Below are 16,481 nucleotides of genomic sequence, written 5' to 3'. Positions count from 1 at the left end.
TAACAGAGGCCCAAAACCCATCGAAGAGCTCGTTAAGCTGCAGCTCAAACCTAAACCCGGGTAATGTGTGCAGCTCAGTAGAGACCTCAGCAGCCATGAGCATTGGCGCATTGCTGACATGCTACACAGAAAAATAGATTTGTTTGCTTGGTAGCCATTTGACCTGCCAGGAATCCATCCCAACATTATCTGCCACAAACTTGGAAAGATGTGAGAAGAATAGTGCAAAGTTGTTAAAGAAGAAATGGGCAAACTCCTCAATGCTAACTTCATTAGAGAAGTCAGGTATTCCACCTAGCTCGTCAATGTCATCATAGTCAGAAAGGCTAACAACAAATGGCAAATATGCACCAACTACACTGATTTGAACAGGGCGTGCCCCAAAGATGCATACCCTTTGCCCAGTATCAACATGTTAGTTGATGAAGCGTCTGGGTTCCAAGTACTAAACTTCCCGGATGTCTACTCCGGGTACAACCAGATTTGGATGCACGCTCCAGACAAAGAGAAAATGGCATTCATCACTAAAGATGCCAATTTTTGTTACAAGACCATGCCCTTCAGCCTTAGAAACACAGGCGTTACATACCAACAACTGATGGACCAAGTCTTTAAATAGAAAAATTGGACGAAACATCAAGGTATATATGGACGACATGGTCGTCAAGTCTCAAAGCATATCCCAGCACGTGGCAGACCTGGAAGAAGTCTTTGGGGAACTTTGCAAATATGACATGTGCCTCAACCTTGAAAAATATACTTTCGGGGTAGACAGAGGCAAATTCCTCGACTTCATGATCACTCACTGGGAGATTAAAGTCAACCCCGACAAATACACTGTCATATTAGAGATGCGTAGCCCGACCAACACCCAAGAAGTCCATAAATTGAATGGTAGGCTAGTATCCATGTTCAAGTTCCTCTTGAAGCTCGCTGAAAAGTCAAAGCCGTTTTACAAACTGCTCAAAAAAATTGAGCCCTTCCTATGGGACGAAACTTGCTAACTAGCCTTCTTGGCTTTCAAGAAGACCATAGCTACACTGTTAATCCTGAGTTAGTCTAGGCCAAAAGTACCCCTACTCCTATACCTTTCGGTAGCTGACGAAGTCGTTAGCACAACCCTTGTGCAAGAAGAAGGAAAACATTAGCTCCCTATCTATTTCACCTGTTCTATACTTCATGACACCGAGAAACACTACCAAATGATAGAAAAGGTGGCACTAACACTCATTGCCTTAGCCCAACGACTTAGGCCCTACTTCCATAGTCATCAAATGGTAGTCAAAACGAACTACCCTATCAAGTAGGTTTTGCAAAAGCTTAAACTCCCAGGAAGGATGGTGCCCTGGTCTGTAGAACTTTCAAAGTTTGACATCTAGTATGAACCTCGCAGCCCCATGAAGACACAATTCATGGCTGACTTTTTAATAGAATTCACTAGAAACGACAAAACCACCCCAAACTGGTGGAACCTCTACATGGACAGTGCGTCCAACATGAAGGGAAGTGGGGCATGAATAATCCTAGAAGGCCTTGACAATGTCACTCTAGAGCAAATCCTCAAGCTCAACTTTAGAGGCTCACACAACCAGGCAGAGTGCGAGGAGCTCATTGCAGGTCTAAAACTAGCAACAGAAGTCGGGGCCAAGAAGCTATGATGGTACATAGACTCGTAACTTGTCCAGGGAAAGGTTGCCAACAGATACCAGACTAAGGAGACAGTGCTGCCCAAGTACTACCACATTGCTAAAACTTTCATCAACAATTTTGAATGCTTCGAAATATACTACATACCTAGAGAGAACAACACTAGAGCAGACCCACTCTCCAAGCTAGCCAACACCAAAAAGTTTGAGCACCTTAAGATTATCATCCAAGAGATGCTCCAAACTCCCCCTATAGACACTGAAGAAGTAATGGCTGAAGAAAAGGAGGAACCATACTGGATGACCCCCTATAGGAATTTCCTAATCCGATGGGTGTCGCCATTAAACGAGAATGAAGCCCGACACCTAAAACGGAAGGTCAACTACTACGTCATCCTTGATGGTGAACTATTCAAAAAAGGGTCGACAACACCTCTACTCAAATGCCTAAACAACCAACAAGCAGATTATGTCATGAGAAAACTCCAAGAACGAATTTGTGGTCTCCATACAGGAGGACGCTCCCTGGAAACAAAGGTGGTACGTGCTGACTACTACTAGCCAACACTTAGGGTAGACGCCTTTAACTTCATAAAGAGATGTAGATGATGCCAAGAGTTTGCAGACATTCCACGCACCCATCCTGACAATCTCCACAGTCTGAGCTCATTTTTTCCCTTTGTCATGTGGGGAATGGACATACAAGGACCACTACCAAAGGCCCCAAGAGCAATCAAATACTTACTAGTCGTTATCGACTACTTCACCAAGTGGATAGAAGCAAGGCCACTACAGGAAATTACGGCCAGTGAGATGGAGAAACTCACCTGGAAACATCTCATATACAGGTACGACCTCCCATACGCCATTGTCACAGACAACGACACTCAATTCAAAGCTCATACTTACAAAGACTTCCTAACAAGGCTAGGCATCAAGCACCTAGTCACCTCTGTCGAACATCCTCAGACCAATGGTCAAGCAAAGACAGCTAACAGAGTCATCCTTAGGGCCCTGTGTACTAGACTTGAAAAGTTTAAGGGTCTATGGAAAGAGGAGCTCCCCAATATACTCTGGGCTTATCACTATTCACCACAGACAGCAACCAATGAAACTCTTTTTTGACTTACATATGGCACAGACGCCATGATCCTCGTGGAAGTCAAGGAACCATCGACAAGGAGAATGTTGTTCCAGCAACAACAAAATGAAGAAAATATAAGGGTAGAACTTGAAACAATAGACGAAGTCCAAGACATAGCCAAGATCAGTGAAGAAGCCACCAAACTCCAAGTAGTGATGGGATACAATACAAAGGTTCAACCACGGGTCTTTCAACCTGGTGACCTCGGAGTTTAGCAGCAGGGCTTCCTAACTGACAGGTTATCTCTAACCTCTTATTATTTGAACATATTTAAATCTCCTTATCTCTTGGCAAGTATTTAATTTTCTACAAACTACACATTATTCATAAGGTACAATTATCTACTAGCTTTTATCTTTAGGCTACATATTATCTCTAACATTATCTATAAGTTATCGACTCTTATCTATAAGTCAGGAATTAGCTACAAAAGCTATAACAACCCCTACAAACAAGGACCCACAACTCCACTCTTCTCATATAATTACTAGGTTCCATCGAATCCTCAACACATCCCACACACAGTAGCGCATAAGCAAACATGCTTGTGCATACACTCTTATGCTTTCTCTCTCTTATTCTCCTAACTCACATACTTACTTAAGCGTCAAAGCCCTTTGTTTTGCAGGTCCCCCCTCCTGTCCTCTTAACAAAGGTCACTCTCAAAGTCGACGTGCGAAGTCCAGGAGCCCACTTTGGCCCCATCCACCCTAACGTGTCCCAGCTTTGGATTTTGGTAAGTACAAATTGTCACCCACCCTTTGAGCCAAAAGATATGCTTTTGTCACATTGTCTTTTGTTTTCTCATGACTACTCAACTTTATGTCTATCACCTTGTTTATCTTGTCTGACATATTATCTTGCTCATTGTCAAACTTGGGGTCATCCTGACAAATATTTTGAATTTTTATTTCCCCACATTCCTTCTTGTGATCTTCACTCTGAATGGTAAAAACATCTCATTATGTTTTTCCAATAGCTTGAGAAGTTACATCATCCACTAAATCATGTTCATTGCCAAACTTAAGGTCACCACAGTCTACATTTTGGGTTTTCGGGTGCCTTGAGTATTTTTCCCAATCTTCTTCACTCTCAACGATAAAAGAATCTCCTTCTACATTTCTAATGAGGTTAGGACTTGCTTCATTTGTATCCTATGACTCTTTCTTTTCCATGGTGAGTGTAGCCAAGAATCACATTTTCCACATCTACATAAGTCACTGACAATAAAAGACTATTATCTCCCTAATAACACCAACTATGAGTGTTCACACTTGAATAATAACCAAAATCATACCTAAAAGTTATATGAATTAAGATTCAAAAAGTTAGAGGTAGTAGTAAGTTAACCACAAGATTTTTTTTTTGTAAAAGTAAAAAAGAAACTCCTATTTATGAGCACAACAACATAATGCCTTCCAAATTTGTTTTCCCTTCCACAACTACCTATCCTAATTAACATTTTGCCTATGACAACTACAAGGGGCAAGGAATTGCAAGTCATTATGAATGCCATTTGGAAATAGAACCAAGAGTTGTGAAGAAGAAAAAAATCTAACCAAATAATTTTACAAGGTTTGTAATACATTAGGATCAAAACATAGGTTTCTGAACATGTGAAAAAAATGTTAAAGAGTTTTGTGGAAAAAGGTTATAATAATGCTGAAACATAAATTGAGAAAAAAATTATGACTACAAAATATGTATATGAATCATAAGGAAAAGATAAAATGAAAAGAAGGGAGAAATGAGATGGGAGAAATTACAGATCTGATGCAAATTGACCCAAAAAAGTTGATGAAATTCAAAAGAAGGGTTAGGTTTGTGTTGCGTTGGACGTTTGAGTAGAAAGTCAAGGTTGGAAGGGAAGGATGATTCAGACAACCAAGAGGTGTAAGTTAGTGGGTTAAAACTTAAATTCGTACCAAAAATAATTTTGTTTCTTTTTTTTTTTTTAAGGAAAAACAAGTTTATTTCTATAAGCATCATTATTATGTAACACCTTTTTGTTTTTATCAATTTTCATACATTATTAATGTAAAAAAACAAACAATTAATTAAAATATCTTAAATATGCAAATATCACACATAGTAATTTATTTAATAATGTCACTACATTTAATTAATTTTTTATCAAATATATTTTCTCGGGACAAAATATTCAAATAAAAAATTATATAAATATTTTAAGTACTTTTATCAAATATTAAATTCATTATAACGCCAAAAATAAATATTAAAATTAGCACCTATCAGTATAATGTTAATTATATTAATTCATAGGCTATCTAATCTAATTCTCCCAAAAGAAAATAGATATGTAAACTAAAACAAGATGTATTTATTGTTTATTTTAATTAAAACTAGTAGTGTGCAATGCACGCGCGAGTACGTGTATAAAAAATGGAATTATCCGAAGAGTCAAATTTTTGTACCTTAACTCCTTAAGTATTTAGTAGATTTTTTTTAATGTAAGTTTTATCAATATAAATGTTGAGTCATTGTGTCTTTGTGTATGCTAATACTATTCAATTTCCACTTAAGCAATTAGGTAACATGTTAATTACACAGTTATGGTTAAATAATAATGTGATAAGTGCACATTATTATTTAATATATCCCGACTCACATACTAAAATCAATTAAAAATAAGTTTTAGATAATAAAAAAAGTAAAATTTAGATAATAAAATAAAAAATATACTATATTATAAGTATAAAAATATTATTTATATAATTATCTTTATATATATATATATATATGAAAAAAGATACTTGAAAGTCACTTATATAAAATTTGGTGTAACTTGTTTATGAAAGATATACCTATTGTTGAAAATTAAAATAAAATATTATAATAATTGATGGTAAAAATGTCTAGAAGAAAGGTGATATCAAATAAGGTTATTTTCTTTATAATATAGTTATATATAAATAAATAAAGAGAATTATGTTAATTCTTATTAAATGACACAATTAGAATTTATAGGGTAGGAAAATTAAAATTTACGTAAGTAGAGAATTACTTTTATATATATATATATATATATATATATATATATATATATATATATATATATATATATATATATATATATATATATATATATATATAACATTCATCAAAATTGTTTGCTTTTTATTTTAAAAACTAATTTTAAGTTTTTTACAAACTAGAATAGTTTAGCCATAGGTCCAGTAAAAAAAAGGTTTAGTCATAGGTAAAAAACTTTAGTTAAGAGATTTGAAGAATTTTTTTTGACTTGAGATTTGAAGAATAAAATAGTTTGTATAAATTATAGGTAAACTTCGCACACACAAAAAAGCTATTTTTTTAAATAAAATTAACGGAAACTTATTTGATAAAAAATAATTTTAATTTTTTTTTCAAAATTAATATATTTTTAAATTTTAAAATAAAAAATTAAAAAATAAACCAAATAATCTTTTGCTCATTGAGCGTTATTTAATTTAATTAGAAATTAGTTGAGATTATAGTCTTATCTTATAAATCTTTAGAGAACAAAGAGAGAAGAGATACTCTGTTTCTCTAAAAAAAGTTTAATAATAAAAAAAATAGAATTAAATATAATTAATAAAAAATGATAGAATAAAAAGATTAATAATAAAAAATTAATAGAAAGATAATGTAAGTTAAAAAAATTAAAATTTTAAAAATGATTTAAATGTAAACTTATTTAATAAAAGTGAATAATGATTAATGAATGATTACTTAAGTTTGATTAGTGGGTTAATTTTAATTTATATAATTAAAAAGAATTAATTATTGGTATTATTTTAATATTATCAAGAATAAAAATAAAATGGTAAAAAAAAAAAAATGAAGACCAAAACAGTTATACGAAGTTGTTGTATCCTTTTATATATTGCTATAGATAGTTACAACGGAAAACGGAGATGCGAGCGGGTGCGTGGGCATTGCTTCCGCGATCAGCTTCTTCGTCGGTTGTGTTAGGGTTTCCGAAGTTTCACTTTCCCTTCGTTTCTTCTCACTCACCACATTTCTTCATCGCAATGCGTTTCCGAGACCGATAATTGACACTATTCAACGCAAAGTCGCAGTTCCATCATAGTTTTGTTTCGCCCAACTCGCGAAATCGAAAGCTTTATCTACACGGCACGACGCGTTGTTCCTTTGTGAGAAGCTGGAGATGGCGAGAAAAACTAGTAACTGTGCCATATGCGAGAATTCTAATCAAGCTTCCATTTGTTCCATCTGTGTCAACTACAGGTATATATGTATGCTTTGATTAATTAATTAGTTAATTAATTATTGAATTACTTGATTAATTTATGCTTTAGGTTTTGGAACTTTGTTAATCAAGCTCAATATGCTACCTCTACAATTTGTGTATTTTTTAAAAATTTCAGCGCAATTTTTTTTTTGGATAATGCATTTCTATATATTTGATTGAATGATTTGTTTATTTATTTTGGTGTTGATGATCTTTTTGTCTTGGCAGGTTGAATGAGTATAATACTTCATTAAAGTTACTGAAAGACCGTCGAGATTCGTTGTACTCAAAATTGAGCGAAGTTCTTGTCCGCAAGGTTTGAATTATGGCTTGCCTTGTAATACTCAAAATCACATTATCCTAAGTTAGGTTGATAAAAAAAATGTGATCCTAAGTTAGTAGACTCTTGAAAATGAATATGATCCTCTTCAATTTTATCTTAAATGCATGGAATGCAACAGAAATTTTAAAGCTTAGAGTGGGTATATGTAAAATGTAACATGAAAAAAGTAAAACAAATACATCAGGCAATTAAAAGAGACTTAAAATTCAACGGTGGAACTGAAAGGAAGAAATTCCCAAGTGTATCCAATGTATATCTTTACTATGGTAGCCATATAGCAGTTCACTTGCATCCTAGATCAAAACTAATACCTATTCATGCTCCCAACGTACCGAACCTATTTGTTACTCATAAGTGGGTTAAATAACATGCGTATTTCCTGTTGGTTGTGGCTTTTGCTCTGTATGCTTATGTTAGTACCTTTTTCTTTCCCTATGATTCTTAGCGCCAATTCTTTATATTGCTTTTGGCCATTGTTGACTTCTGTTTAGTTTGGAATTTCTCATTAAGTGATGGTTGCTACAACCTTATATTTTTGCAAGGCACCTTGTGACTTTGGTATTCAGTTGAAGTAATTCTTTTGTGCAATATGTTGATTAGGGAAAGGGAGATGATCAAGCAAATTGGAGAGTGCTTCAACATGAAAAGCTTGCAAGGTTGAAGGAGAAGCTTCGTCAGGGTAAAGAACAAGTTACTCAAGGTTAGAAACCTTCATATACCAACATGAATTTCTATAGATGCAAATTTCAGTCTTTTAACCTAAAATAATGAGTAACATTACAGGAAGAGCTAAGATAGAGACTAAGTCTGCCGATCTGAAACTTAAATATGGGTTGCTTGAATCTGCCCTTTCTACGGTATTTCAGTTACTGTTTTTGACATTACGGTGCTAATGCTATTGCTATGGTCGTCATGGATGATTTATTATAATGTGCTTGAACATTAATGAAGATGCTGGATGATTTATTTTACTCTTTGCAGCTGGAAAAGAATCGAGTGGAACAATTGGAGAAATTCTATCCTAATCTTATTTGCACCCAGAGCTTAGGGCATGTGAGCACTGCTTGTTTATTACTTCCAATATTTGTATATTTTTTTTGTGTATTATATTATAATACTGCCTTTTCACAAAAAACAGTACGATATAAAAGTTAGTATTTAATACCTATCTGCATCTCCTTAATCTTCAATTTCATGTCAAGGTTGAAGATTTATGTTCCTTTGATGCTTTCTATCTAAAATCATATACAACATATCTATTGTTTTTCTACGAACCTCAAAATTATCCTTATATTTTTATTTTGCAGGTGGCTATTACCTCTGAGCGTCTTCATAAACAGTCCGTGGTCATAAAACAGATATGCAAGTTGTTCCCACAACGCCGGGTAATATAAACCTATGATGATCAATGTTTTGTTGGTTTATCTCAAGGAATATGTGATTTATGAAGTTCAATTTCCTTTATAGATTATCAGGATATTGTGCTTATTACCTGCCTCTAGGGTTAGAATGTAGCAGGACTTTTTCTTTACAGTAATCATGTGCATTGTGAATTTGTAATAGATAATTGCTTGGGCAGCTCACTATTTGTTCTTCAAACATTTTTTTATACCTATTCCATTTTACCACTTTAGGGCAATCGGCACAATCACTTTGGAAGAGTGTATTTACCAAATTCTATATGGTTTTTGATCCATCTAAAACTACATTTCCTAATGCATGTTATTTAATACTTAACAAAATTATCAAAATTTTAAAATGCATAAATAATTTCTGAACTTTTTGGGGCTATTTAAGCAGGTTAAGATGAATAGAGTGTGTGGCAATGTTGCTATTAAATTGTTACGATTTGTTCACTGGCGGAGGCTTGAAGAGAGCATTATTCCTAACTTAACTTTCCATTTAAAGGTCAAGTTTGGTTCATTTCATTGAAATAACTTCTGAAGGAAAGGAACTGGGAATGGAATGTAATCATCATTCCTTTTATCATATCTTGGTATGATGATGAAATAAACTGGTTCAGATTAGGCACACAAAGAACATTGATGAACATAAAGAATGCACTAATTCCCTGGATATTCGAGAGATCTAGGACTCTCCCTTGCCACAACACTAACTGCCCAACCACTCTCCCTCCATTTTCCTATTTATGGGCAACATGCCTTATTTCTTCAACCAAATCATGTAACTAACAAATAGTTACCTAACCTATGATGAATGAGAATAATCATGATTCATCCTGTCCTTTTCTTATCTAGTCCTGTAAAAAGTTTTGTACAATGAGGATAATACCCATGATAGTGGTGGGTGATGGTGTTGGCTGTGGGGTGGTGGTGGCGGTAATGGCAGTAGGGTGCATGGATGGTGGCGGTAATGGCAGTAGGGTGCATGGATGGTGGCGGTAATAGCAGTAGGGTGCATGGATGGTGGCGGAAAAGGCTTCCCTTTTAGCAAATGTCTTTAGAAGGCTTATGCGATATTGAAGATAGTCTCATAGGCTTTCTTCCTTTAAAGCCTTTAGTTATAATCTACACAATGCCTGAGAGCGTAAATTTTATAATGTCATTTCTGATCAGTCCTTAAGTTACAGAAATAATATTTTTCCTGGTCAAGGTTGTCAAAATCATGATTTTACTTGTAAGATCATTTGGTCATATGATTTGTATGGAGACATATAATCCCAATCACACTGAGGATAACTAGTTGGTGAGATTGTTGTCGGATTGCCAGGGTAGATCATGAAATCAGTTGCATCATTGATCTTCTCTCTCTCTGCTGGTTTCGAACCGAAGACTCGTTGCTTGGGAAATGCATTCCAAACCATCAAATCGTTCGGGAAACCGGCTTGCATCATTGATCTTCATGTGCTGGGAGATCCAAAACTCTTACAGGTTTTGAAAACTGACCTGTGACTGAGGCCTCACTGACCTCCTTCCACCACTTGACTGCTCTCAGTCCATCACTGTGATCTGTTCCTCTTTGTCATTGATCTTTATCTCATAATTCCTGTTTTGTTTCCCAAACAAATCTTTTTATGCTTTCTTATCATTGTAGACCTGGTTCTTCACTGTTTCTCTGTTTTACTTCTTTTAAAATGTTCCTTTGTGTGTGATTGACTTTATGCATTTTCAATTTATAATACTTTAATCAAATATTAGTAGTGATTTAATGTTTATTTTTCATACATGTTATTTTATGTGCATGCACCTGCGTGTGTTAAAATAGAATTTTGTATTTAGGTGTATGATCCATGTTATGATCTCATGAATTATGTGCCTTCTCCCCTTCAAATCCTAGCTAGAATCTTGATTATCATTACCTGAGAAATTCCTTTTCCTTGCACATTATAAGACCTAAATTGTTTTCTAAAAAATATCTCAAGAAAAATGATTTCATGCATTACAAAATTGTTTGACTTATTGAGATTTTTTCTTTTTGGTTCTTTTATATGTATTTGCTCAAGGAAATGGTAATAATAATTCTATCACATTGGAAAAGACATTGTTGAGATTAGTGTTTTGACTATGGAATATAAAGATGTAAAATATTGGTTTGATATGCTTAAAATTTAAGAAGAATAAGGTTCCCTTTAGGAGAAACATGAGAGACGTAGAGCAACTGCTTTCTTTATTGGTAAGTTTTTGGACTAAAGTAATGTATTGTTTCACAATCATTTTCTATCAATGTATCACATCGTAAGAATGAAGTCAACTGTAGTGTTATAGAGCTCTATTGTTATGCCCCCTTCAAACATGCTTATCGTGCTCATGTCCTTCTTGTGTCAGGTGGTCATAGAGGGAGAGAGAGGGGATGGCTGTTGTGGTCAATTTGATCAAATTTGCAATGCGCGATTACCCCGAGCTCTTGATCCCCGCTCTGTTCCATCAGAAGAGCTTTCCACTTCTTTGGGGTAGGCAGTTTTATTCTTTTGTCTAAGGTCTTATGTGCATACATAATGCAGTTTTACAAGTGAATCTTTGGGTAGGCAATACTTCATTTTATTTTTAAAATTGCAATATATCTTCATGTCAATATTGGTATTCATATCCTACTTTAGTTGCTTCATCAAGTGGTAATAAATCCTTATTGTGACATAAATTAGAAATTTGAATATTCTTGTTAGTTGTTATATTGTAATTGGTTATTTTCATGTTTTGTATTTTGCAAAGCAGATACATGGTGCAACTTCTAAATCTTATTGTTCATAACTTGGCTGCCCCAGCACTTCATAACTCAGGTTTTGCGGTAAGCATCATGTTGATGTTCAAGCAATTGTTACTGTTTCCTTGAAAATTATGACTTATGATGTATTCAAAATATTCATTCTAGCATGGTTATCTTGGCCATCTTCATTTGATGGCTACTGATAAAAAAAAAATCTATGTTTGATAGTCGTTGAATGTTAAAATAGCAATAAAATTCACATGTTTAATGTTGATACAATTTCAGTTTGAGGAGTGCTAGGCTGCTAGCTGCACACTTTCTAACATACTCTTTACTGTTGCTTAAAATTTATTGGAAACTACAAAAATCATGAGTGGAACACATTAAATCAGAAGCAAAAGACTCACAACATCGTTATTTCCAATAAATTTTAACCAATAATAGTGTGTGCTAGCATTTCTCTTTTAACCTATAGGGTGCTACACTGTTACTGCAATCCACATAAAAGTATTGCTTTATGGAAATTGTTGAGATTTTTCTGTATGCTTTCCATTTGGTGCAAGTATTTTCAGTTGCTTTTGATGCTTATATGATTTTTAAGATTTCAACTTGTTGAATGTTGACATGAGTCTGGAAAATGAAAAATTGTTGGAAAAAAATTCTTTAGCATATTTTTTAGAAGACTAATGTTTAATATCACTGGGTTTCAATGTATGCTAAATGTGATTTAATGTTCGAAATGTCTAACTCTAAGCCTTTTCCTTCTCTAATGTATATTCTCATTTACTTTTTTCGTATTTCTTGTTGGCTAATCCATCTAAATGGGCTTAATGATACATTTTTGTCTTCTTTTTTTCTCTGGAATGGGGCTTAAATATTGTAAATTTGCAATTTATTGAATATATTTTTTAACTTTACCTCAGGGTTCTTGCTCTCGGATATGGCAACGAGATTCTTATTGGGATGCACGTCCTTCCTCAAGGAGGTATTTTGGCTGAAATTATTTGCATGGTTTATCAGGAGTAATGACTTTAGCCTGACATACTTTCTTGTTTTCAGCAATGAATATCCCCTGTTTATACCTCGCCAAAATTATTGCTCTACTGGTGGAGAAAACTCATGGTCTGAGAGAAGCTCAAGCAATTTTGGAGTTGCTTCGATGGAATCTGAGAGGAGGCATCGCCTAGATTCATCTGGGAGTAGTAGCTTTAATTATTCTTTAGCTTCTTCACATTCTGTTCAAACACACAAAGATTTGCAGAAAGGAATTTCACTTTTAAAGAAAAGCGTAGCCTGCATCACAGCTTACTGTTACAACTCCCTATGTTTGGATGTCCCTTCTGAGGCATCTACATTTGAGGCTTTTGCAAAGTTATTGGCAACACTGTCATCATCCAAGGAAGTTCGATCTGTTTTTTCCTTGAAAATGCCTCGCTCTAGGTATTATATTTATTTCCTGTGCCATTAATGGACATGTAATTTGATGATACTTTATACACATTGTAAAAATGTAAGTAAATTTTTACAAATTAACCTTATTCTGACATTATTCTGTTGTCTTAAGAAGCATTTATATATGAATTAGTTACAACAAAAGCCTTATCCAACTTGCTGAGGTTGATTACATGATCACATGATGCCATTCGGCTTGGTTAAAGATCAAATCTTCAAAGATATTATTTACCATGAGTTCTCTCTTAACAACTTCCTCAAATGTTGGTTTCCCTCTCATCCTTTTCACTGGATTAAAAACTATGCAATCTACTCTCCTCTTTTCATTGGTGCTTATTGTAACTATGTAACTTGTCTTAATTATCTCTTTACTATCCATATTCTATAAAAATATATGTAGTTGTTTAATTGCAGTTCTGCACCCTAGTTTGAAGGACCGTTTTATCTGTTGTTTCAAGAGATGCCCTTGGTTATGTTAAATTTTGTTTTAAATATACTTGGTAGTTGGTATCTAATTTGTTTCTTGTAACCCTTATGCATTTAGCTTCTTTGGCTATTGAAACTGGCTGTCAGAGAAACCATGTAACTCAGCTCTTTGAAACTTCTGAGGAACTACTATTGTGTATGGGAGCATGTGTCAGAGCTCCCAGATACTTAAATTTTTTTTAAGGCTTCTCACTTTTGAGTTAAATGGGTTTCTGTTTGCAGTAGCATTATAATTTTCACTTAAAGTTCGCTGTAACATCCACTTGTATAGAATGCAGATAGCATTGTGCCTGAATTTCTCTCTCCTTTTTCCTTTGATTCAGGACATGCAAGCAAGTTCAACAATTGAACAAGTCTGTTTGGAATATGAATTCTGCTATTTCATCAACTACTTTGCTGGAAAGTGCGCATTCTGTGCCCACAACGGTAAAGGTTCTCTTGTCACTTCTAATTTGGAAGAAAATGCTGGCAGTGTTAATTGATCCTTTAATGCTTTAGCATCTTTGGTTCATCCTTTCCAATATGTTGGGGATTTCTTGGAATTACTTGAAAAAGAGCACAAAACATTCAGAATGAAATTCTATTCTTCTATTTTTTTATTCATAACCATAATCCTTCATTATTCACTGAATAGTGAATACAAGTTCGTTCTATGTTAACTTTAAAGGCCCTTTTAGAGACCTGCACTTTTATTTTCCAGTTATACTATTTTTATCTTGTTTTAAAAATAAAATGCTTATGTAAAGCAGAATGAAGCAGGCTGTAGTTTGCTCTCTCCCTGGAGTTACATTAGCTACATTAGTTAATATTTGTCTGTTATTTTCAACCCCAATTATGTTTTAATCTTTGCATGCATACTAGTTTTTTTCCTTTTCAAGCCATCCTTGTGGAGGAGTACTGATTTGGAAATTCTCTAACAATGTATGCGTACGTGTTAGGAGAAATAGGAAAGAAAAGAAAAATTTATCAAATTGAATGGAAAGAACAGAAAATAGGAGAGATATCTATCCTCCAAGGGTTTCCCCTTCGTAAAAAGAAAAACTCAATACTCAAATGATATACTAGACTGAATGAATCCCCTTGGCCTACATTCCTCTATTTATTTACCTAACTCACCCCCTACTAATTAATCATTACCTACTAACTTCCTAACTCTGAACCTTATGCCTTTGTTTTGTGTGGAGTAGGACTGTATGTATCAGTGTTCCTTGGATAGGGCTTTTGTAAGCAAAATTATTACTTAGAACTAATACCTAGTTTATTACTGGAATATTAATGATCTATGTACCTGGGCAGAATAATCATTGTCCAATAATGCATATTTTTATTTTTATTATTATTGTCCATTGGATGTAGTTAACATATTTGTTCATCACAAATGGATTTTATACTTTTCCTTTGCAGAGAATTGAAAATTATCTGCCAAGTGCTACGGCTAGTTTTCTTTATGCCACTGATTCTGACGGAAAAAATGAGTGCCTAGTTGAAGGATGGGATATCGTTGAGCATCCCACATTTCCTCCCCCACCATCGCAAAGTGAGGATGTTGAGCACTGGACTCGAGCCATGTTCATAGATGCTAAAAGGAAGTGATCTTGATCTGCAACAGACGACTTTCTGTTTCTGTATGCTTCCTTTCAACCAATTTTCTTTTCAGACTTGTTAACAAGAATCCACTCCTTGATATGGGCTTAGTAATTTCACCTTTACACACAAGTGCATGTTTGCTAAACACTTTTTAAGAAATAATTATTTCTTTTAATAGGTATCATAAGGCTTTTTCCAAAATAAAATTAGATTAAACGCGTGCATGCCAAGCAACACTGATATTTATTCCCTAGTTTAAAGAAAAGCACATTGACAGTTACAGTTGGGTTCCAAGTTGTATTTTGGTTATAGAAAATGGATGGTTATGGAACTAACTGTGCTTCTAATGAATTACCCCATCCCGTTTTTTTCTTTTCTGGGGTAATTTTTTCCTTATTAATTTGCTTAATGTACATGAAAGAGTTGATATATTGTAAGGATGTAACTGAACTGATTTAAGTTTAACTTTAAAAGGTTCAAGATGGGTGGATTCAAATTAATTAAAGATTGATCTTTGGCCTGAGTTTTGGGTGCACGTGCACCTGAGCCATTTTGATTAAATTTCTTAATTGAAGACAGCTATCAGCTTAGTGTTATATGTATCGTAATTCTTAAGTCTTCATAATTGGAGATAATTTGCTTTATAGCATTCAATCTTTCAGCATTGTTCCTTGTTTGAGTAGTTCTTATTCTTATTATTTTGTCTTACTATAAAGTTACATTTAGTTTTTTTATGTTTCTCGCTCATTGGATTTTTTTTTGTACTTGTCAGGTTGAAGGGAGTGATGTTAGGTAGCAGGAAGTAAAAAGCCAACATAATGTTCTTCAGGATGGATTAATGTGCAAACTAATTGGAATATTTTAGTTCCCGTTCATGTTTGTAAATACAGATTATAGACTAATGATAATTATGTAAATATGTATAGGTAAGGTTCATTGAATTCTTAAATGCCCCTAAAATCTCATCAATAATAACTTATTCAATATATATTTAGTGATTCATGATTTGACAGGTTTAAATTCCTGACCAATGTTGAATAGAAATAGGTATAGGGATAGACTTGACCAATAAAGTTTGCATTTTAGATGAGTTGAATAAGTTTGGTCCGTACAATAAATGAGTTTTTTTTTTAGTTTATATCCCGTTTGTAAAAGTTCACGGATAAATTGATCAGTTTTAGGGTTCAAATAGTTATTTGAAAAAAATATTTTTTTATAAAAAAAATATTTTAATAAGTAAAAAGATGTATAAAATAGAAGAAAAAAATCTATCAACATTTTAAAAATAACACATTAATAATAACAATCTAAATTATAAATCAAAATTTTAACATAATAAATTAATAATAATTATATATTACCCTTAGATGGACTAAATGGATAGTTTATGAGTTCACTGATAAA

At 33.8% G+C, this 16,481-nt stretch overlaps 1 protein-coding gene across 1 annotated transcript; it reads left to right on the top strand.

The window, feature by feature from the left end:
* The first annotated feature begins 6,676 nt into the window (after positions 1–6,676).
* LOC100813297 (uncharacterized) lies at positions 6,677–16,018 on the top strand. Its single transcript, XM_003542593.5, has 13 exons — positions 6,677–7,041; positions 7,274–7,361; positions 7,989–8,088; positions 8,172–8,245; positions 8,370–8,441; positions 8,696–8,773; positions 11,174–11,298; positions 11,561–11,633; positions 12,476–12,537; positions 12,612–12,992; positions 13,814–13,916; positions 14,895–15,115; positions 15,850–16,018. The coding sequence occupies exons 1-12, from the start codon at positions 6,962–6,964 to the stop codon at positions 15,081–15,083; spliced, it is 1,425 nt and encodes a 474-aa protein (XP_003542641.1). The 5' UTR covers positions 6,677–6,961; the 3' UTR covers positions 15,084–15,115; positions 15,850–16,018.
* The last annotated feature ends 463 nt before the right edge of the window (positions 16,019–16,481 follow it).

Source organism: Glycine max, chromosome 13 (genome assembly GCF_000004515.6).
Source record: "Glycine max cultivar Williams 82 chromosome 13, Glycine_max_v4.0, whole genome shotgun sequence".
Taxonomy (NCBI): domain Eukaryota; kingdom Viridiplantae; phylum Streptophyta; class Magnoliopsida; order Fabales; family Fabaceae; genus Glycine; species Glycine max.
This window is presented reverse-complemented; position numbering and strand designations above follow the sequence as displayed.

Bases quoted from the DNA above. Each gene is read 5' to 3' on its own strand.
- LOC100813297 (XM_003542593.5), top strand. From the start codon at position 6,962: ATGGCGAGAAAAACTAGTAACTGTGCCATATGCGAGAATTCTAATCAA. The intron at 8,774-11,173 runs GTAATATAAACC...TTCTTGTGTCAG, and splicing joins AGTTGTTCCCACAACGCCGG to GTGGTCATAGAGGGAGAGAG. The intron at 13,917-14,894 runs GTAAAGGTTCTC...TTTCCTTTGCAG, and splicing joins CGCATTCTGTGCCCACAACG to AGAATTGAAAATTATCTGCC.